The 23,316-nt window shown below is 41.9% G+C and overlaps 1 protein-coding gene across 8 annotated transcripts in view; it reads right to left on the bottom strand.

Moving 5' to 3' along the window:
* TANC2 (tetratricopeptide repeat, ankyrin repeat and coiled-coil containing 2) overlaps positions 1–23,316 on the bottom strand; it is a 675,729-nt gene that overhangs the window by 26,875 nt on the left and 625,538 nt on the right. For all 8 annotated transcript variants that reach the window (XM_037886783.2, XM_037886784.2, XM_037886786.2 and 5 more), the window contains 4 exons: positions 13,553–13,675; positions 11,230–11,466; positions 7,997–8,182; positions 5,698–5,791 (listed from right to left, as the gene is read on the bottom strand). In XM_037886783.2, coding sequence (XP_037742711.1) covers positions 5,698–5,791; positions 7,997–8,182; positions 11,230–11,466; positions 13,553–13,675 — 640 coding nt within the window. The remainder of the gene's footprint in view (positions 1–5,697; positions 5,792–7,996; positions 8,183–11,229; positions 11,467–13,552; positions 13,676–23,316) is intronic.

Below are 23,316 nucleotides of genomic sequence, written 5' to 3'. Positions count from 1 at the left end.
TACATCATTGCATGGGTATGATTTCAATAGAACACATAAACTTCTGGGTACATGCTTTCTTCACAAACACTTTAAAGCCCTTCCACAAAATGTAAGTTGTATTTGTCTGGTTTCACTAGGGAACCTGACTATGTGGGTTTCTTGAAGGAAGGCAGAGAGAGAGAGATGGAGTTATTGTAAAATTATTGCCAGCCAGCTGGAAGTTAGTAGAGTTTGTGGTTTTCTTTTTCAGAACTAGTGCAGAGCCGTGCTATCCAAATGGAAGATTTTTTTTTTTACTATCCCATTTTAGCGTGTAAGATTTTGAAACCCCATCAGGGAAACAGTTGGAACACAATGCACATGATCAAGCATTCTTCAATTTAAATGCTAATTCTGCCCTTTGTTTCTGGGCCAGGACAGATCCCACCTGCAAATGCCTTTTCATGCAAAACCAAAATGATCTTTAATTTTCAATATTTCAAGTGCCCTGGTAACATGAAAGTTCCTCTCCCTGGCAAAACGTGCATTGTAAACTCTGACAACATGGCTGGGTTAGAAAAGACACATTGAATCTGAAAATAGATTTAAGTGTAGGACTTGTCTTTTACTTGTCTTCAGTATTAATTTTAGACTTTTCAGCTCCTCCCTCTCCTCCTCAACTTCATGTGTATTTCAGCACAGCTCCTCTGCCTCAGTGTTTTGCTCCTTTTAGTAGGAGTCTGAGCAGAAGGTGGGAGTCTATTTCTAACTGATGGAGCATGTTTCTTCTTCTTTGAAGTTCATTTCTGTGGGATGGCTGATTTAGAGGTGTTGATGGACTTCCAGCAGCAACCCTGTTAATTGTGGGTGATATATTCAACTTCTCTCTGTTCCAAATTGTAGTTTATTTTTTTCTCTTGGGTTTGGGGGACATCAAGAGTTAAAAAAGAAAAACCTCTAAATGCTACAAACAGAAGTGACTATGAAACCCATAATCATATCCATGTGGCTTTGAATGTAAGCTACAAAAGTAGAAGACAGGGACCATGTCTAGTGGTCACAGGCAAAGGAGGAATCAAGGCTTCCGGGTTCTGATCTTGGGCTTTGCCATTGATTCACTGTGTGACGTCTCTAACACAAAATATTGTCAACTATGTAATGTGCATTTATTTTACATTCCTAGTGGGCTCAATAAGAATCTATTTTTAAATGCAATTGCGCTGTTTGTAAGGAAAAAGGCAACTTCTCTCCTGGGAAAAAGAACCACCTTTTTAATTTGCTTTCAGTCTCCTGTCTTGTACAATCATCTCTTTCATACTCAGAGCAGGAGGACACATTTTGATGCATTTATCACCATTGTATTTGCACCTCCATCTCTGACTGTATTATTACTGGTGACACAGACACTTTCTGCTGGCTTTTGATATTAGTCTTGTATCAGCGCTAAATATTCCATCTGGAACTGACTTTATTGTGCTGTCAGCAGTTCCTTGGTTATCATGTAACTTGGCACTGCAATTCGGTTGACAGTAGAATGATATCATTAAGCCAGGCAGTCAGTTTTACTCCAGACAAGATCAGAGAGACAAGCAACAGGTATCAAAACAGAACAGGAACCAATACGGATTTTCAAAGTTGATTAGCATTTTTAGCTTGAGACATTTCATTGCTGCATTTCTCTTTATTTTTATCAAGAATTGTTAAGTACTTTTTGGAAAATAAAACCAAAACAAAGTAAAATGGAGTCTCGTGAGCCACAGGACACTCACATTACGTATGCAATATGTGTAAAAACTAGAGACTGAGATTTTGACAATTTCCAATATTCCTGGCTGCTCATTTTACCATCTTTCACAAGGGCAATTTTAATCAGATATTGGGCATTCCTTAGAGATGACTCTTCTATTTGAGTGCAATTAGCATGTGAATCAATGCCATTACAAGATAATCAGATGGACTCCAAGAGCTCTCCACAAACAGAAAGAAATATCTAATAGTCATGGCCACGAAAAAGCTTTTCCTTTAAAGGGAGCTCTTTGCCAGGGGCAGTAACACACAGAGGGAACAAGGCAAATGCTGAAAGTGTCCTTCAGGGAATAGTCAGGCAAAGAAAGTTGCATGGGATGTATGGAAATGGGAGATGTCTGAGCAGAACATGAAGCTGCTGGAACTGGTCAGGCAGAGGTGCATGGATGAGAAGCCTCCAGGCAGACGTCTGTACAGAGATGATCATGGATATGGGAGAGCTGTCTGAATGTGAAGGGAGTCTGCACTGCAAACGGGAGAGAGTTAGACACTAGTCCAGAAAATCTGTGTGGCTTAATATCAGACTTTGTCAAGTTTAACTAGAGTCATGGGCTATCTTAACTCATGTCCAATGATATCATAGAATCATAGAAGATTAGGGTTGGAAGAGACCTCAGGAGGTCATCTAGTCCAACCCCCTGCTCAAAGCCAGACCAACCCCAACTAAATCATCCCAGCCAGGGCTTTGTCAAAAAAAACCTCTTAAAAACTCTTAAGCGCAGTTCCCTCAGCCTCTCTTCGTAAGTCAGGTGCCCCAGTCGCCTAATAATTTTCGTTGTCCTCCACTGGACTCTCTCCAATTTGTCCACATCCTTTCTGTAGTGGGGGGCCACAAAACTGGACGCAATACTCCAGATGTGGCCTCACTGGTGCCAAATAGAGGGAGATAATCACTTCCCTCAATCTGCTGTCAATGCTCCTACTAATGCAGCCCAATATGCCATTAGCCTTCTTGGCAATAAGGGCACACTGCTGACTCATATCCAGCATCTCGTCAACTGTAATTCCCAGGTCCTTTTTTGCATAACTGCCGCTTAGCCAGTCGGTCCCCAGCCTGTATCATAGAATCATAGAATATCAGGGTTGGAAGGGACCTCAGGAGGTCATCTAGTCCAAACCCCTGCTCAAAGCAGGACCAATCCCCATTTAAATCATCCCAGCCAGGGCTTTGTCAAGCCTGACCTTAAAAACTTCTAAGGAAGGAGATTCTACCACCTCCCTAGGTAACGCATTCCAGTGTTTCACCACCCTCCTAGTGAAAAAGATTTTCCTAATATCCAACCTAAACCTCCCCCACTGCAACTTGAGACCATTACTCCTTGTCCTGTCCTCTTCTACCACTGAGAATAGTCTAGAACCATCCTCTCTGGAACCACCTCTCAAGTAGTTGAAAGCAGCTATCAAATCCCCCCTCATTCTTCTCTTCTGTAGACTAAACAATCCCAGTTCCCTCAGCCTCTCCTCATAAGTCATGTGTTCCAGACCCCTAATCATTTTTGTTGCCCTTCGCTGGACTCTCTCCAATTTATCCACATCCTTCTTGTAGTGTGGGGCCCAAAACTGGACACAGTACTCCAGATGAGGCCTCACCAGTGTCGAATAGAGGGGAACGATCACGTCCCTCGATCTGCTGGCTATGCCCCTACTTATACATGCCAAATGCCATTGGCTTTCTTGGCAACAAGGGCACACTGCTGACTCATACCCAGCTTCTCGTCCACTGTCACCCCTAGGTCCTTTTCTGCAGAACTGCTGCCTAGCCATTAGGTCCCTAGTCTGTAGCTGTGCATTGGGTTCTTCCGTCCTAAGTGCAGGACCCTGCACTTATCCTTATTGAACCTCATCAGATTTCTTTTGGCCCAATCCTCCAATTTGTCTAGGTCCCTCTGTATCCTATCCCTGCCCTCCAGCGTATCTACCACTCCTCCCAGTTTAGTATCATCCGCAAATTTGCTGAGAGTGCAATCCACACCATCCTCCAGATCATTTATGAAGATATTGAACAAAACCGGCCCCAGAACCGACCCCTGGGGCACTCCACTTGACACCGGCTGCCAACTAGACATGGAGCCATTGATCACTACCCGTTGAGCCCGACAATCTAGCCAACTTTCTAACCACCTTATAGTGCATTCATCCAGCCCATACTTCTTTAACTTGCTGACAAGAATACTGTGTAGCATGGGATTCTTCCATCCTAAGTGCAGGACTCTGCACTTGTCCTTGTTGAACTTCATCAGATTTCTTTTGGCCCAATCCTCCAATTTATCTAGGTCACTCTGGACCCTATCTCTACCCTCCAGCGTATCTACCTCTCCCCCCAGTTTAGCGTCATCTGCAAACTGGCAAGGGTGCAATCTATCCCATCATCCAGATCATTAATGAAGATATTGAAGAAAACCGCATCTGCAGTATCAGATGCTGCTAACCAAGGTAAACGCAACAGAGGGATATTTTAGTGGTTTTTTGACCAAACCTTAAAAATATTTTGGATTACCACCCTCAATTTCAGAGTCTGTTTTCCAATTAATAGCATAACTTGATATTTAGGCATTATTTTTAAAGTAAAAGAGAATACATTTTAGATAACGGTACCTCTGCACTGGTCAGCATATTGACAACAACTCATCTGTAAAAACGTTGATATCATTATATGATTGCAATGAATACCTTAGCAGTATTCAGGGATCATATCTAGATAACTATACGCTCTATTCCTTTTCCTTCTCCTTCTCTGACTCTCTAAAGTAACATTTATTTGTAAAATAAATTTAGTTAATACTATCATGACATATTTATTCTGTATTTCGGCTCCTCTGCTGATTCTGGAGGCTTCATCTTTTCACACTTTCCTGCTGTTAGCCCACACCAATCTTGTTATTGTTCAGGCTGCCTGCTGTGCCAATTCTCATCTACACTTTTGTCCTTCACAAGCTCAAGTTACCCAGAGGAGGTTCTTCATGGTAGGCTCAAATTTTGGTGTTGCCATGAACATGAAAACATTCAGAGGTTTGGTTACATGAGTACATTTTCCAAACTACAAAGTCTAAACCAATTCAAGATGTACCCAAGTGTGTGTTCTGTTTACCAAAAACAATTTAACCACACAAAAAACTACACGTCACCCAGTGTTTGCACCCTTGGTTCAGGTCATTTCCGACTACAGCTGGCAGGATCAAAATCATTGTGTGGCTACCCAGACAGGAATATCACTGTGGTAATACCAGTGGTTTAAGCTGATTAGTGAGTAGAGCACAAACCCTGTAGCTAACATTTAACTAGCTCATCCAAGTTAAAAGCCAATGGCTCCATATTACAGATCTCTCTTTGGCAGAGCACAAGCTATACCTGTAAAGGGCGTGGGTTGAAATGCTGCCTTTTTTCTAGTAGACACTGGGAAGGTGACACTTCGAGATTTGCATCCAGGATTATCAACTGGACTACCCTCCATTAAAGTACATTTGTTTAATTGCCAGGTGTGTTTTCAATGTTACAATAAAGCACTTACAAACTTGCAGAAAACCAAATGCTAATTTAACATTCAGGAGTTTAAGCTGCAGGTTACTTTGGTGTGGGCAAACATTCCTTTCATAGCCAAACATCAAAGTAGAAAAAGAGAGTTCTGAGCTCATCTAGCTGAATACAGTGGAACATGTCCCAGAAAAGATTGCTGGCCTGATTTTCAGAGGTCCTGCACACCTGAATCTTCCAGGTACTCAGTAATCTCGAAAATCAAGCCATGCACTTTTTGGAAAAATAATAAAGCAGGTTACAGAGCCTATTTTGGCATCTACAGGGAAGTTCAAATCGAAGAAACTGATCCCCCTCAGTAAGTCATGACACACGCAGGTCTAAAATGTGTATTTGATATTAGTGGAATCCACAAACACAACCATGAAAGATAGAAACTGCAGCGTCTATAGAAATTACCTGTCTCTCCCCACAGGCTGTCAAAGCTGTTGATCTGTGCTCGCTCCACCTCCTCTTCATCTTTTTCTGGAAGATCGAGCAGGTAGGAGACGATCTAAAACAAAGAGACATGTCAGCTCATGAACTTCAGCATGTTATATATAAACTGCTGACATCTTAACGTAAGCTGTTCTGAATAAACAAAAGAAAATGAACAAAGTCTCTGCCTGGCACCTCAGCGTAGGTAAATATTCTTCCCGAGATTCAGCAAGTGAGCCTGCTGCCCTGTACAAGGGAAAAAACAAGTCTCTTGAGACAACTGCACATGACGAGCCTTTATAGTGGTGCTACCTAACAACTCAGAGGCTGTGTGTGTTTTGTATACAGATTATACTGTGCATGCAGTGACTGCTCCATAGCTCCTGGGTTACCCAGAGCGACCAGTGAAGAAATAGTGCTTTAGTGACTTTCATCTTTGGATCTTGAAGTGCTTTAGAAAGGTGGGTGAATACTAACATCCCTGTTTTATTGATGGGGAAATTTAGGCACAGACAGGTGATGTGAGTTTCCTAAGGTTAAAAAGTGAGTCAAGTGAGTGTAGACCAGAACTCCAGTCTCCTGACTGTCTTGAGTTTCAGTCACTAGATTGGGCTGCCTTTAGAAAGAATTAGCTCCTTCCTAGCATGAATCAGGTTTCAGAGTAGCAGCCGTGTTAGTCTGTATCTGTAAAAAGAACAGGAGTCCTTGTGGCACCTTAGAGACTAACAAATTTTTATTTGAGCATAAGCTTTCGTGGGCTACAGCCCACTTCATCGGATTCATGCTCAAATAAATTTGTTAGTCTCTAAGGTGCCACAAGGACCCCTGTTCGCCTAGCATGAATGACATGTAAGCAGATCGCTTAAAGGTACGAACATAGTTTCCCTGGCCATTGTAGACTGGGTTTCAAAGAAATGAATTAATCTCCTCCAAGGGTAAATTTTTGAAATTGGCTAAAATCTCCCTAGTGTTTGGTAAGATGATATAAGAGAGCAAGAGATTAAGGAGAGAACAGAGTTTATAGACAGACAAAGGTACATTTTTCTTATCCAAGAAGGGACACACCTACCAAGAGCTACACTAAAGGCAAGAGTGGGGCAATAGTGCCTGTTGTACTCAGCATAGCAACCTGACAGCAGGGAAGGGCAAGAAGCATCTCTCATGAACACAACGTGCAAGGGGCTATGAAAAGAAAGGGTTTCAGTTACAATTGCCATTTCTAAGCTGCCTGCCTGGGCTGTCCATTACTGAAAAGCAACGGCATGTACAACACGGGCCCTGGGGAGCCGGAAGTCACAGACTAAACCAGTTTTCAATCAGCTTTAATACATGCTTAACCGCTAGAAGAAAAATGGTCATGCTTGCTATGTCAGCAAACTGCTTAATCAGTTGAAGTAACATTCCACCTTAACTTTATTATAATTATAAATTACATAAATTTTAATTATAGTATGATTATTATATTATATAATTACTAATTATAACACTGGCTTTCCACCTCCCTTGGCTGTCAGCGTTTCAGAACATGGACTACACATCTTTATTTGTCTGTGAAGTGCCAGGTCCATTTATAGCGCTGCATACACAGTAAACTATTCTGAAACCACTTTTTAAAAAAATTACAAATATCTCCAGTAAAATTCTGGGGAAGTTTCCCATTAAAATAATCCTGCGTGCTGTTAGGAGTCATGTGACCAGGTTGCAGAGAAGCTCTGTTGCTTCAAAGGCACATCTGTTCCTAAGCAATTCAACTTGTGTTCCCTTCGACAGGGTGATTTACCCAGCTCCCTTTGATTAACTCCTCTGATCTGATCATGTCACTTATGTTTTCATGGATTGAAGTTTCATGATTAATGAAATTAATGAGAGGGGTTTTATTTAAACAGAAACAATTTTTTAGCCAAATAGTACTTCCCAACAGGAAAATAAACAGTATTTTACGTATCATCATCTCTGTGCATATAACCAGCAACTGCCTGATCTCAGAGTCCCCTACCCTCACTGGGGAAGTGGGGTGAGCAGTACATGGTTTTACCTTTGCCTACTTAAAGGTATATTCAAATAAATTAGGGGCTTTTTACTCTCCCTCTGGATGGAAGCCTGCATAGATTTTGCCCAGGCCACCAAGGCTGCCAAGAAATCAGTGGATCCCACTGACTTGGGAGGAAGTTACTGACTCCACCTCCTAGACCCTCTGTGCTCAGCCTTGTGACCAGGGAACACAGCTAACCTATTATTTCTGTATCCCACAGAGATCCCGAGCAGTGTAGTTACATCTTACCTCAGTGTAGCCCATGCTGGCTGCTGCAATCAGTGCCTGTTGTATGGCATGGCTCTTCTTAAATACCCCCTGCTGTTGCCCAGCCATTGTCCAGTCACACTGAATCAAGAACTTCACTACCTCCAGGTGACCTCTGAGAGCCGCATGAACCAGGGCACACTGACCGTTTTTGTCCAAGTGATCCACCTTTCAGGGGAACAGAAAGACAAAATAAAATTAAACCAAACTCATGTTTGAAAAACCATGGCTTTCGCAGCGTCTCCAGCCCTGGTTTTGTAATAATGCCACGTGTGCAGGATGCACATTCTCTGCATTCTTCTAGTTAACCATCCCATCCATAACCAGTCAAAGTTCACTCCCAAAGAATCGCTGCCCTGAGGACAGACATCCTCTTGGCCACAGCTGTTTTCTTTGGGTAGGTCACCACTTTACAGCTTTGGTTTTCGTCACACTAAAAGCATACTGGCTTCATTCCCGCAAAAGCACATTTCCGCTGTGTTCTCAAGTACGGCAACTGTAGTTCCTGTCGCACTGAAATTCTACCCATTGACTTTGTCTGCCTCAGGACACAAAGAGCCACTGAGTCAAAAGAAAAGGAGTACTTGTGGCACCTTAGAGACTAACCAGTTTATTTGAGCATGAGCTTTCGTAGCTCACGAAAGCTCATGCTCAAATAAACTGGTTAGTCTCTAAGGTGCCACAAGTACTCCTTTTCTTTTTACGAATACAGACTAACACGGCTGTTACTCTGAAATGAGTCAAAAGAGAATGTTCTAAACCCACCATTTCACAAGTCTTCAAAATGAGCAAAAATACCTCATAATGAGTCCAGTGTTAGAATGATTAGCCAGCCTGTTTTATTCAGCTGCACCTTAGTCAGCCTCACTAGAAGGGGGCAGCACAGAAACTTTAATTAAAACAGAAATTTCAGGTGGTGATATTATAATCTGATATCCTACTAGGAACCTGAGGGCTGCTTTCTAGGTGTTTGTCCACAATGTGACCTTTGGCTTCTAGGTCCTACCATAATACAAAGAGTATTAATATCACAGCAAAGCATTTCAACTAGATTCTTTCTACTCATTAACCACTTCACTGCTGAATAACTTATCAGTTTGTTCAGGAAATGCACATGACCATTGTTGTTTAATTTATCCACGATACAACCCAACATCTCTGAACCAAAAATACCTGCTACCAGAACACTGTGTATATTCGCTCAGTACCGAAGGGTGATACTCACGAAAGCTAGCTTCTTTTTTTCCATTTGGGATGGGGATTTTTAAAATCACATTCGTGCCCTCGGTTTCCCTCCCATTTCCCCTGACTGAGGATATAACGGAACTCCATTGGAAGTTTATTAAAACCACTTCTTATCAGTCAGTGTTAGGGAGTCACCCAGCTTATCTTTTTTTTAAAGTCTATTTTTTCCTTTACATTGTCCTGACAACTCAGCAAGACCTGACATCCTGACATTCGTATTAAAACCACACAAGCCTTTAGTTTGCTTTCAGAACTGAGGCAAAACATTTACAGAAACCACAAATTGTTTCCAGGAGGCTACCATTCCAGTTCTGGGCAAAAATTTTCTGTTCAACAAAATGTTTGAAACCTGACTCATTACACACTATTAACCGTTGAAATGCTCACCACAAAGCTAAACAAAGGGTATTCTTACTGGACGAGTTTGACAGAAGTGTTCAGAGAATATTTCCAACTGGTGTGTTGCAGTGGTTCTCAAACTTTTGCATTGCTGACCCATTTCACACAGCAAGCCTCTGAGTGTGACCCCTCCCTTATAAATTAAAAACACATTTTTTATATTAAACCCTATTATAAATGCTGGAGTAGAAGTGGGGTTTGGGGGTGGAGGCTGATGGCTTGCGACCCCCCCACATAATAACCTTGTGACCCCCTAAGGGGTCACGACCCCCAGTTTGAGAACCCCTGGTGTATTGGATGTTGCAGAACAATGTTGCTATTTAACACTGTGGTCAAGGACTTGTAGAGAAATGACTTCAGCGAGCCATTAGCAAGGCAGGATTCCTCAGTTCCAGTATCAGGTCTGCATTCCCGAATGCTAATTACAGACCCTGCAGAACTGCTATGCCTTTTGTGCCAGTGACATGTTTCAAAGTAGCACATTCTCATAGAAAAGCAAACCTAGCCAGCATTGTGGCTTCACCTGTGAGCAACTACAAACAGGATTCTAATCTTTTCTATCACAAGAACAAAAAACTGCAATAATAATAAAAAAAAAACCCTCACTCACACATGCACACCAGGAACAATGGAAAATGTGAGACCTGCCGATTAGGGCGCACACAGTGCTATTTTTAGTACAATGCTTGGATACCATGGGAATAGGTGCCTTAGATAAAAAGAGATGGGACAGAGAGAGATTAAGGCAAGGTCCCAAATCCCATTGAATTCAATGGAATCTGGGCACCTAACTCTCTCACACTCTTGAAAATCTCAGCCTAACTAGACAGGTAAGATAGACATTAGACAGCTAGCAACTGTGTGTGTTGGCAGGGGCGGAATCTTCATAGGCGCAAATGGGAGTTAAGTGCCTTCCTCCCATTGACTTCCAATGGAGTTGACTATCTGACTGCCTTCTTGTGCCTTTGAAATGCTCCCTCTAGACAGAAACACAAGAGGGCAGAATTGGCTTCTTTTCAGATATGTTTTAATTGCTGATGCTGCACTTGGGGCTTATAAGAACACAGGCATTCCATACCAGATCAGATCACTGAAGCTACCCATGTTCAGGCAGTAACCAGTCCCTCCTGAAGAAGGAGAATCCTCACCATGACACAACTAATGCCCAATAGTATGTGTGGTCCAGCAAACTCACACGAGATGTCCAGCCCCTTGCAGGATTAAGCATTTAATAATGAAGGGTAACTATGGCTTTGTAAGCAAGAGGGTAGGATGCTGAAGCTTCTGAAGATGCCAGCACTTGGTAACTGTAGGAATTTGGTTTAGACTGTATAGAAAATGTTCCAAGAGAGTAGGCAGTCTGTTTATATCATTCAGCCTATCTTCATGTGCAAAAACCAGAGGAAAGGGTGCTGTTAAGAAACGTTACTTGGCAAAGGAAAAAGCGAACAGTGGCTCAGTTTCTTTCCTGAGGTTTGATATGTACTTCACATGCTACCTGCTTTCTCCTCCATGTAAATACGGAATTCCTGGGAAGTCAGAGTGTCATCAGATAAATACAGTCTCATTACCTGGGCCCGTTTCTTGCACAGTAGCATAACAATGCTCAGATATCCAGCCGCAGCAGCATATCCAAGAGGAGTCAGGCCACTTTCAGAAGAGGCATCTACGTTGGCCCCAAACTCCAGCAACAAAGCCACCATCTCTGTGTAACCAAGGTGAGACTGGACACATAAAATTGGGGCATTGTTCAGAACTTCGGTCCGGTAGTTAACATTTGCACCTCCCAAAATTAACAACCGACTGACCTGAAGGGCAAAAGAGAAACTCATCACCACAATGTTTCAACAAAAAGACAAGCCCCAAACATGGCTTTATTTTAGGTAGAGGGAGCGCTGTCTAATCTTTAGCATTTTCAGAATGAACTTTGTTCTGTAATTTGCGTGGTGTTGGAGCAGGTTGGCCTTAGACAGACTGCCAGACATAGGGCCACAGGGAGCCTCACATGGGGAAAGACAGTGGGTGGTTCTGTAACAGCTCGATCATCCATCCAACAGGGGCCTTGTGATGCTTACTGGTCACCCAACTGCTGCTTCCCCTCCTGCTCCCTTCCTTGCTCTGGGCTGCAGAGCGAAAGAGACAGCTCGTGAAGCTGAGATGAGAAAGGGCCCCTGATAGGGAAGGGATAGACAGGAGGATGAAGGGCCCCCTCTCCTTATGAGGAGGCTCTCTCAGGCTAGCCCAATCCTCATGTGGGGAGAGGTCTGCAAGCCCAGAAGGTTCTCTAAAGCTATGTCTGCACTTGATTTTTTTTCCACTCTAGCTAACATATTTGTACATGCTAATCTGGACACTTCACAAATGTTTGCAGAGTGTCCATGCTAGCATGTACAAATGTGTCAGCTAACTCAACTTAATTGGCAATTAACTCAAGTTAAAGAACTCTGTTTCTACCACAAGTGAATTTAGGATGCAATGCCTTCTTAGACCAATCCACCCTATCCAGCTCATGGGAATGCCATGTCTCATAGCAATAGGTACCAGGGTTCCACGCTAGCTTGGCCTGCTCAGATTTATAATCAGAGTTTTCCTTCTAAATAGACAGACTTGCCTGAAGAGGCTAAGTGAGCTCTGTCTCCCCGGGTCTTAAATCAAGAGTTTTCCTTCATCTAGATATACTTGGTTCATGGCAAGTGCAACCCTTTTGGGTTTCCCCAGGATGGGCTACCTCCCCCCACCACCTGTGGGACGCAGCTCTACACTGTTTTATCCCAGCAAATACAAGCAAGTTAAGTCCAACCACCGACTAGATGGTGGGACATCATATGCAGGGACATAACCAGGCTGGGCTTAAAGGAGGAACAAGCTATGCACAGGAATGAATGGTGACATTATACTGCTTTCCACAGCTGCAAAAACACCCTGAGATGAAAAGAAGAAAAGAACTCTAGAACAGACAAACCCCCAAGGCACTGTCAGGTTTATAACACCCAAAGGGGCTTTCTGTATATTTCGGAGAGATCAGTGGCAATGAAGGATGGTCAGCAGGAACAGATATGACACTGCTCTTTTATGCCACTGGGAGTGGCTGGGTCATTACACAAATTGAATCTATTTCCCCATGTTATGTATCCTCACACCTTCTTGTCAACTGTCTGAAATGGGCCATCTTGATTATCACTACAAAAGTTCCCCCTCCCTTCCTCCTCCTGGGGGGAGGGATATCTCAGTGGTTTGAGCCATTGGTCTGCTAAACCCAGGGTTGTAAGTTCAATCCTTGAAGGGACCATTTAGGGATCTGGGGCAAAAATGGGGGATTGGGCCTGCTTTGACCAGGGGGTTGGACTAGATGACCTCCTAAGGTCCCTTCCAATCCTGATATTCTATGATAATAGCTCATCTTAATTAATTAGCCTCTTAGAATTGGTATGGCAACTTCTACCTTTTCATGTTCTCTGTATGTATATATATCTTCCTACTGTATGTTCCATTCTATGCATCTGATGAAGTAGGCTGCAGCCCATGAAAGCTTATGCTCAAATAAATTTGTTAGTCTCTAAGATGCCACAAGTACTCCTGTTCTTTTTGCTCTTTTATAGGAAATAACAGAAAATCCCTGCTGAACATAGAAGAGTTGGGGACTCGCTACTCATTGGTATCAAATCTTAACTGGACACTTAAAGACCAAGGTCCTGGTTCAACAAGTTACTTACATACCTGTGTAACTAAGTTTCTGAGGAGTCCCATGGACTTCAGTGAGACTACTCACATGCTTAACATTACACACGTGCTAAGGACCTTGCTGAACTGGAGCCTTGGAGAATCTTTCGTACTTGGACCACTGGAGGCTGAAAGCACTAAACCAGCTCGTCAACTGTCTTTTCTGTACAGTACCTTTATGTTAGGGGTGTAGAGGTTTCGCAGAGATGCCAATGCCATTGAAAGACCTTCTGTGCTGTAGGAGATCCAAAGCCCTTGCAAGATAGACGAGGACACCCCTACTTTTTTACTCAGCCCCTAAAGGGAGAGATTCATCCAGTTAGTTCTAGTACCCAACATACTTGCTTTATGTTATGCAGAAGGAATTACTACATGTAATAGAAAATATTAATTAACAAAAGAATTTCACAGATCTCAGGCTGTAGAATTAGATTCCTGCTAACAATAAAAAGCCAGTTAGCTGAGAATAATTTTAAGCATTTATAATAACCACACTCACTTAAAATTCAACCTTTATCAACAAAGTGCTGGCAATACAAAACCCTTATTCAAAAAAAATACTAGATGCAGTGGGGCAGACCTCCGTTGATGTAAAATGTCACAGTAATGAGCTGCCGGTGACACAGAAATGTGCAGTTATGGCTTCCTGTTAAAGGCTCGTATTCCCTTCCCAGTGCATCTTTCTTTAATGGAGAATGAGAATGCTAACCAAAATACTCTTCCCTGCCAGTTAAGAATAATCTCTACAGACTAAGGTTGCCACAGAAGCCATTTATCACATTAGACCCCTGCTGTGAATGAATAACTTTTAGCCCCAAGAAAGAATCCCCAAGTTAGTGCTGAGGTGATATCTTTAAACCAGCCCTGTCACTCTGAGGCTACAGGGGCCCGCTGAGCTCTCTTTCAGAGAGTCCCATTACACTGGGTAATGTGGCACATTCTTTGTTTGTTTATAAAGTACCTAATACCGTGGCAGAAACTGATTCGCAAAATATTCTTTTATTCACAGAGCTGACTCAACTTGTCCTACATACTCCATCATAGAAAGATAAATTAAGGAACTTTTACCAAAAGAGAGTAGACATTTTCATATCTAATATTAGATTATCTCCAAATATCTTCTTATTTGGTAAACATAGTTATTTTCTGCTTACTAGATACCAAGTACTAAAGTCTTTTTGAACAGCACTAAATTATAGGTCATGTAATAGTCAAGGGAATTTGCTTTCCTGCTATAAGAATGATAATTTATTCATAACAAACAGATATTAATCAGTGGCCTGATGACAGGCAAAAGAAAAGGGGAGCCTATTTTTGGATCGGATTTTAAAAGGATAGCTTTACTTCTATAGTGCTTTAACATTATTTCTACTGTAGTCTCCATGGAATTGTACAGATGTCTTTGGCTACTATTTTGACACGCAAGACCTGATTTCCCACTGCCTTGAACCTTGTGTGGTCATTTACACTTGTGCAAAGTGGGTGTAACTGCTACCAGTTCAAGTTGGTAGTGTTTTACACCCATTTCGCAATAATGTAAACAACCATACTAGGCCTAGGACAATGAAATAATTACACATAAAGTCTCTATAGATTTTTACTGCCATTGTTTGATCATCATCATTTGTTGGTATTAAACAGCAATGACTGTTGCCGTTGTAATCTGACATGTTCCTCTATATACTTGCATTAGTAACCTTTTGTCTTAACATCGTGATACCACAGACTTGAACATTTTTTTATCTAGAGACCATCATAGCGCATGTCAGTCGAGTGGCTGGACTGTACTACCTAAGTAACAAATAGTAACTACTGTGAATACTTAAAGGCATTTTTTCAGTTAAATATACTTACCATTTAAAACCATTTTATTTTAGAAAAACAATAGAAGGTACTTGTCCTCATGAAGAACTAACAGTTTTCTAAATTTATTATTTTCAAGTCCTGCAGCTGTTAGCTAAACATTTGTCAAATAAAGACCATAAGAACGGCCATACTGGTTCATCAATGGTTAGCATCTAGCCCTGGCCATTGTTTGAAGACAGGATACTGGCAGCTGGAGATTTAGGGACACCTGGAGCATGGGGTTGCATCCCTGACTATCTTGGCTAATAGCCATTGACGGACCTATCTTCCATGAATTTATCTTATTCTTTTTTTAACCCAGTGATATGTTTGGCCATCGCAACATCCCATGGCAGCAAGCTCCACAGGCTGACTGTGCACTGTGTGAAGAAGTACTTCCTTACGTTTGTTCTAAGCCCTTTTGCCTATTAATCTCATTGGGTGACCCCTAGCTCTTGTGTTATGTGAAGGGGTAACCAAATACTTCCCTATTCACTTTTTCCACACCCTTCATGATTTTATAGACCTCTATCATATCCCTCCTTAGTTGTCTCTTTTCCAAGATGAACAGTCCCAGTCTTATTAATCTCCCCTTGTAAGGAAGCTGTTCCATACCCCTAATCATTTTAACTACCCTTCTCTGCACCTTTTCAAATTCTAACATATCTTTCTTGAGATGGTATTCAAGTGTATATTCAAGGTGTGGGTGTACCGTGGATTTTTATAGTGGCATTATGATATTTTCTGTTTTATTAACTATCCCTCTCCCAATGGCTCCTAGCATTCTGTTAGTTTTTTTGACTGCCGCTGCACATTGAGCAGATATTTTCAGAGAACTATCCACAATGACTCCAAGATCTCTTTCTTGAGTGGTAACTGCTAATTTTGACCCTACCCTTTGGATGTATAGTTGAGATTATTTTTTCCAATGTGTGTTACTTTGCATTATCAAGAGTGAATTTCATCTGCCATTTTGTCACCTTATTGCTCACTTTTGTGAGATCTCTTTGTAACTCTTCAGTCAGTTTTGTATTTAACTATTTTAGTAATTTTGTATCATCTGTAAATTCTGCAGCCTGTTTATCCCCTCTTCCAGATTATTTATGAACATGCTGAACAGCATAGGTGCCAGCAGAGATCTTTAGGGGACCCTATTTACCTCTCTCCATTGTGAAAACTGACCATTTATTCTTACCCTGTTTCCTGTCTTCTAACCAGTTACGGATCATGAGATGACCTTTCCTCTTATCCCATGACTGCTTACTTTTCTTAAGAGCTTTTGGTGAGGGACCTTGTCAAACGGTTTCTGAAAGTCCAAGTTCATTATATCCACTGGTTTCAGAGTAGCAGCCGTGTTAGTCTGTATTCGCAAAAAGAAAAGGAGTACTAGTGGCACCTTAGAGACTAACCAATTTATTTGAGCATAAGCTTTCGTGAGCTACAGCTCACTTCATCGGATGAAGTGAGCTGTAGCTCACGAAAGCTTATGCTCAAATAAATTGGTTAGTCTCTAAGGTGCTACTAGTACTCCTTTTCTTTTTATATCCACTGGATCACCCTTGTCCACCCTTGCTTATTGACTCCCTCAAAGAATTCTAATAGATTAGTACTGCATGAGTTCCCTTTCCAAAAGCTATGTTAACTCTTCCTCAAAATATCGTGTTTAAATACGTCTGATAATTTTGTTCTTTACTATAGTTTCAACCAATTTGCCTCATACTGAAGTTAGGATTACCGGCCTGTAATTGGCAGGATCACTTTTGGAGCCTTTTTTAAAAACAGGTATTATATTAACTACCCTCCAGTCATCAATCAGAAGCTGATTTAAGCGCTAAGTTACCTGCCACGGTGAATAGTTCTTCCATTTCATATTTGAGTTCCTTCAGAACTCTTTAGTGAATACCATCTGGCCCTGGTGACTTATTACTGTTTAATTAGTCAGTTTGTCTCCAAACCTCCTTTACTGACACCTCAATCTGGAACAGTCCCTCAGACTTCTAACCTAAAAGAATGGCTTGGGTGTGGGGATCGCCCCCATGTCCTCTGCAGTGAAGACTGAAGCAAAGAATTCATTTAGCTTCTCTGCAATTGCTTTGTCTTCGAGTGCTCCTTTAGCACTTTGATTGTGCAGTGGCACTTATAATTGTTTGACAGACTTCCTGCTTTCACATGTACTGAATTTTTTTGTTGTTGTTAGTTTTTCTGTTCTTGGCTAGCTGCTCTTCAAATTCTTACTTGGCCTTATTATAGTTTTATAGTTGACTTGCCAGAGTTTATGCTCCTTTCTATCACAATCAGTAAGATCAGACTTCCAATTTTTAAAGGATGCCTTTTTGTTTCTAACCGTCTCGTTTACTCTGCTGTTTAGCTGTGGTAGCATTTAATAGAATCATAGAAGATCAGGGTTGGAAGAGACCTCAGGAGGTCATCTAGTCCAACCCCCTGCTCAAAGCCGGATCAATCCCAACTAAATCATCCCAGCCAGGGCTTTTTCAAGCCAGGCCTTAAAAACCTCTAAGGATGGAGATTCCACCACCTCCCTAGGTAACCTATTCCAGTGCTTCACCACCCTCCTAGTGAAATAGTTTTTCCTAATATCCAACCTAGACCTCCCCCACTGCAACTTGAGACCATTATTCCTTGTTCTGTCATCTGCCACCATGGAGAACATGGTGGCTCCATCTTCTTTGGAACCCCCCTTCAGGCAGTTGAAGGCTGCTATCAAATCCCCCCTCACTCTTCTTTTCTGCAGACTAAATAAACCCAGTTCCCTCAGCCTCTCCTCATAAATCATGTGCCTCAGCCCCCTAATCATTTTTGTTGCCTTCTGCTGGACTCTCTTCAATTTGTCCACATCCCTTCTATAGTGGGGGGCCCAAAACTGGATGTAATACTCCAGATGTGGCCTCACCAGTGCCGAATAGAGGGGAATAATCACTTCCCTCAATCTGCTGGCAATACTCCTACTAATGCAACCCAATATGCCATTAGCCTTCTTGGCAACAAGGGCATACTGTTGACTCATATCCAGCTTCTCGTCAACTGTAATCCTCAGGTCCTTTTCTGCAGAAGTGTCACTTAGCCAGTTGGTCCCCAGCCTGTAGCAGTGCATGGCATTCTTCCATCCTAAGTGCAGGACTCTGTACTTGTCCTTGTTGAACCTCATCAGAATTTCTTTTGGCCCAATCCTCCAATTTGTCTAGGGCCCTCTGTATCCTATCCCTACCCTCCAGCGTATCTACCTCTGCTCCCAGTTTAGTGTCATCCGTGAACTTGCTGTGGGTGCAATCCATCCCATCATCCAGATCACTAATGAAGATGTTGAACAAAACTGGCCCCAGGACCGACCTCTGGGACACTCCGCTTGATACCGACTGCCAACTAGATATCGAGCAGTTGATCACTACCCTTTGAGCCTGACAATCTAGCCAGTCCTTAACTTGTTCTTTCATCACTGAGGGCTGCTCACCTCCTCCCCATACTGTGCTGCCCAGTGAAGCAGTCTGGGAGCTGACCTTGTCTGGGAAGACTGAGGCAAAAAAAGCATTGAGTACTTCAGCTAGACATCGAGACAAGACATAGAGACGTTGATCAGTAGCCGTTGAGCCTGAGGATCTAGCCAGCTTTCTATCCACATTATTGTCCATTCATCCAATCCATACTTCTTTAACTTGCTGGCAAGAATACTGTGGGAGACCGTTTCAGAAACTTTGCTGAGGTCAAGGTATATCACGTCCACCGCTTTCCCATATCCACAGAGCCAGTTATATCATCATAGAAGGCAATCAGGTTGGTCAGGCATGACTTGCCCTTGGTGAATCCATGCTGTCTGTTCCTGATCACTTTTCTCTCCTCCAAGTGCTTCAAAATAGACTCCTTGAGGACCTGCTCCATGCTTTTCCCAGCCCTCTTACTATTTTTTTTATTTGGGGAATATATTTAATTTGAGAATCTATTATGTATTTTTAAATAGTCTCCATGCAGTTTGTAGGCATTTCACCCTTGTGACTGTTTTTTCTAATTTCCATTTAACTAGCTTCATCATTATTGTGTAGTTCCCCTTTTGAAGTTATATCCTACTGTGTTGGGTTTTTTTGGTGCTCCCCCCCCCCCATAAGGATGTTAAATTTAATTACATTATTGTCACTATTACCAAGCAGTTCGGCTACATTCACTTCCTGGACCAGATGCTGTAACTCCACTTTGGACTAAATCAAGACTTGCCTCTCCCCTTGTGGGTTCCAGGACAAGCTGAGGTGACATGTATGAAGTCAATATGGGGATATTTGAAATCCCCCATTATTATTGGGTTTTCTGTTTTTGTAGCCTCTCTAATCTCCCTGAGCATTTCACAACCACCATCCTGGTCAGGTGATCGGTAGTATATTCCTATTGCTATACTCTTATTATTCAAGCATGGAATTTCTATCCATAGAGATTCTATGGTACGGTTTGATTCATTTAAGATTTTTAATTTATTTGACACTATGCGTGTAGAGGAAAAGTTTGTGTGTACTTGGGGGTAGGAAGCAAAGACCTCGGGAATTCTGGCAATTATTACTCCCTGCTTTTTATATCACACACTATAAAACAATGACATAGCAACATTTATTTCAGTTACTTAAGTGAGCATTGTATAATTTGGACAAATTAGAAGCAGAAATTTAAAAGAAATACTAAACATGATTAGTGTATTATTACATTAATAAATAAGCGTCTATAATCTCTATCAGGTGTGATACGAGAAGGCATATCTGCACCTTTCAAAATAGCCATCCGAAGATAAAATATTGTAGCAAACAGTTAGTAAACTGTACTGAAACAAACAGACTTGGATTATGCAGGACACTCTGATCAACAGAAGAGGGCACTTGTTTTCTAGGAAATAAACACATTCAATACAAAAAGAGTTCAGCAGCAGAAACCAATGTTTATTTCTCCTCAATTCATAGCTAGTGTCTGATTCTTCCCTTTTCTTTTTAAGTCCTGAGTTATAAAGTCAGGCTCTATCTGTCAGCAACAATGAATCCGACTTTAATACAAGATTAAAATGCTGAAATAAGAGGAATGGGTTTAATCTCATTAATATGTTCATACACAGGAACAGGAGACTAGTAAAGACTGACTTTGTGCAGGTTTCCCCTCAAGCAATGCCAATGAACTGAAATTCTGGTGTATGGACCTCAGCGCTATTTCAGTTCTAAATCCTTCCAAAGCAGTTCTGCCAATGTACCTGAGTCCTCACCTACTATATAACCCTAGCTGTTTCAGTCCAGGATCCTCCCAGTACTTTGTCAAAGCATCTCAGTCCTAACCTCTTACATCCCCAGGGTATTTAAAAACCTTTGTCCAAATCTTACTAGATTGTATCATGATTTTGTGATGCAGAAAAATATCCATGAGGGACTAGATGTACACGAAATTAATTTTTGTTTGTGACCCATGAAAAGATTAGAACTGAAATGCAGTAGTGAAGGGCCTCTGGTTTAAGACAATTTGCCAGCTAAACTCAATGTAATGATCTTTTGCAATACTGTTTCAAGGAATATCAGACATCTTTTCATTCCATTAGCCTGTTTTCATTGCCTGTAATGTTAATCAGTCTCTTAATCGAGGGACAAGGGAAGTTCATTTCTGGATCACTAACATTTTAGGCAGGACAGTTATGATTGAAATGAAGGACTTCTCATTGCTTGATGTTTAAAACAATGTTACCTTGAAGTTTAGATTTGCTGGTGTAATTTTTGTAAGTTTCTCTTGATGCCCTTTCATTGCATGCCATTTTTGCAAGCTGGTTCCCATCTGTTAAGATCCCTTCTTAATCTTTTAAATCAGTTACTGAAGACATTTATACTTTGTTATTTTTAAAAAAATGACATGAGGGTATTTACGCTCATAAAAGTGAGGGGGCTAAAAGACACTTGCTTGAGCCACAATGCAAACAGACAGTGTGCAAGTTTCCCTACACAGATCTGTCAAAACACCTCTTTGTGATTGTTATTCAGTGATTTTGCATCTCACTGATTTATCACACATTGAAATTCCACACCTGGGTCTGTCCTGAACAGAGACTCAAATGATACAATCCTTTTGGGATGTGACAGGACAAACACATGTATTAGGACAAATACGGTTTTTAAATTTTATTTTAGTAGCCAAAATAACATCTGTGTATAACCCACACCTCCACCAAGTCCTACCAAATGTTTTGCACATGGGTGGTGCACAATGGAGGCTAAGCCTCCCCAAACCTCATGTCACCAGGGTGGGGGGGAGGGGTTGGGGGAGTGGCAGATCACAAGAGCCCATGGGGCCCCGGCCAATTTGGGGCCCCCCGGAAAAATCTCCCCCAGCCATGTCCCCGGGGCTGCTTTTCTGGTCTCGAGGCCACAGTGGGAAAGGGTGGGGGGAAGGGAGTGAGAAGGGGATGGGATATTGGGGGAAGAGGCAGAGTGGAGGAGGGGCTGTGGGAAAGAGGTAGAATGGGGTGCAGCCATGAGTGTGGCCGGGGGTGGAACAGGGGATGGGCTACAGGCTCAGGGCTCTGGCAAGAGACAAGAGTTCTGCCATGGTCGGGCCGAGCTCTCAGCCCCCCATCCCGCCCTGGCTGGGGCCGTGGGGGAGGCTGAGAGAAGTGAGCGGGGGTGTGGACTCAACCAGAAGAGGGCCAGGCTTCAGCTGGAAGAGGTGAGGCAGGGGCTAGCCTCCGCAAGAGGAAGCTTCACCCACCACCCATGGTTTAGCATCTGATTCTCCTTTCACAGCAGTGTAAAAGGTAACTCCAATGGGGTTATGCTGGTGTAAAACCAGTGTAAATTTAGGATCAGGACCTTTGTGTTTAGACAAGGCTGCTCTTCCAACACAATACCGCAGAAAAAAGTTAAGCTGACTTTATGACCTGACATGCATTTCACTTGGCAGAAGGCTCATGTCATAGCTACAAGATAATAATTTTACTAGACGACCAGGCAGAGTGAGACGCTGTGAAGGAGAAATCCCTTCCTCATAAACAAAAAGTATCTGCAATAATAGGAATGGGAATACAGACACAATATACTTATATTTCTCCTTGAAATGTTCCAGTTTGAAAGTGTCTCTTTCAAGAAACAGGGCTGCTATGGTTCAGTTTGGTACAAAATACAAGCAGATCCTCTTAAACAAACAACTACTGTAAATAAAGGAATAAAAATAAATCTGTTTAAGAAACACCAAAGGCCTAATCTTTACAGTGCTTTTCTCATGTAAACCATCTAACCCAAACCCCTTTCAAAACTCTGTAGGACTTCTGTACAACCTGATGTTACACTTATCTGTCACCAAGGCAAATTATTCTCACTAAATGGATTTTGCCAAGTAATTAGAAACAGAAAGCTATACGGACATCTTCCGTATGTTAACAGACACTTTCCAGGATGGTAAATATTTTTCAATTAAAGTTGGAATCTATTGCCAACTCATTCACTTAATGAAACGTAAGGTTTATTTAGATTTTGAAATACTGCCATTTTCTCCATTATAAAGTGTAAAATGATAAAGTCTAGGATCCAAATTCAGCTTTGGCACTGATGTTAATAGGAACTGACCCCACTAATGTCAGGGCTAAATCTGAAGCTACTTATGTATGTTAAAATCTGAAAATTATACGCTGATTGGGATTCCTCACTTTACCTCAAACTTACCCATAATCTCCCGAAATGCTACAGACCTGCCATTACACATGATTATTAATATAGCAGGCACAACGAAATAAAGAGATCTAGCAGGATGTTCATAAGGCCTGTTGCTCTAAAAAGTATTGGCAAAGTGGGTGCCTAAGTTTAAGCACCTGAATAAGTGCCCTGATTTTCAGAAGTGCTGCGTACCCACCGCTCCCATTAATTTTAAGAAATGATTTATTCTCTCTGTAGTAGTTACAGTGGGCTAATCAATTCATATGCTGATTGGTGAACATTCTTTGGGCCTGAAGATCCGACGCCAGTTGTGGGTCAAACTTGAATCTTAACTAGTGACCCCTGGGCCACTCTTTGTGTGGAGGGTAAAAATGGACCATTAAGGAGCAGTAACCAGACATTATTTTTAATAAGCTCAGCTCT

The sequence above is a fragment of the Chelonia mydas genome, chromosome 27, assembly GCF_015237465.2.
Source record: "Chelonia mydas isolate rCheMyd1 chromosome 27, rCheMyd1.pri.v2, whole genome shotgun sequence".
Classification (NCBI taxonomy): domain Eukaryota; kingdom Metazoa; phylum Chordata; order Testudines; family Cheloniidae; genus Chelonia; species Chelonia mydas.
Note: the sequence above shows the minus strand (reverse complement) of the source record. Positions and strands in the feature narration are given on the sequence as shown.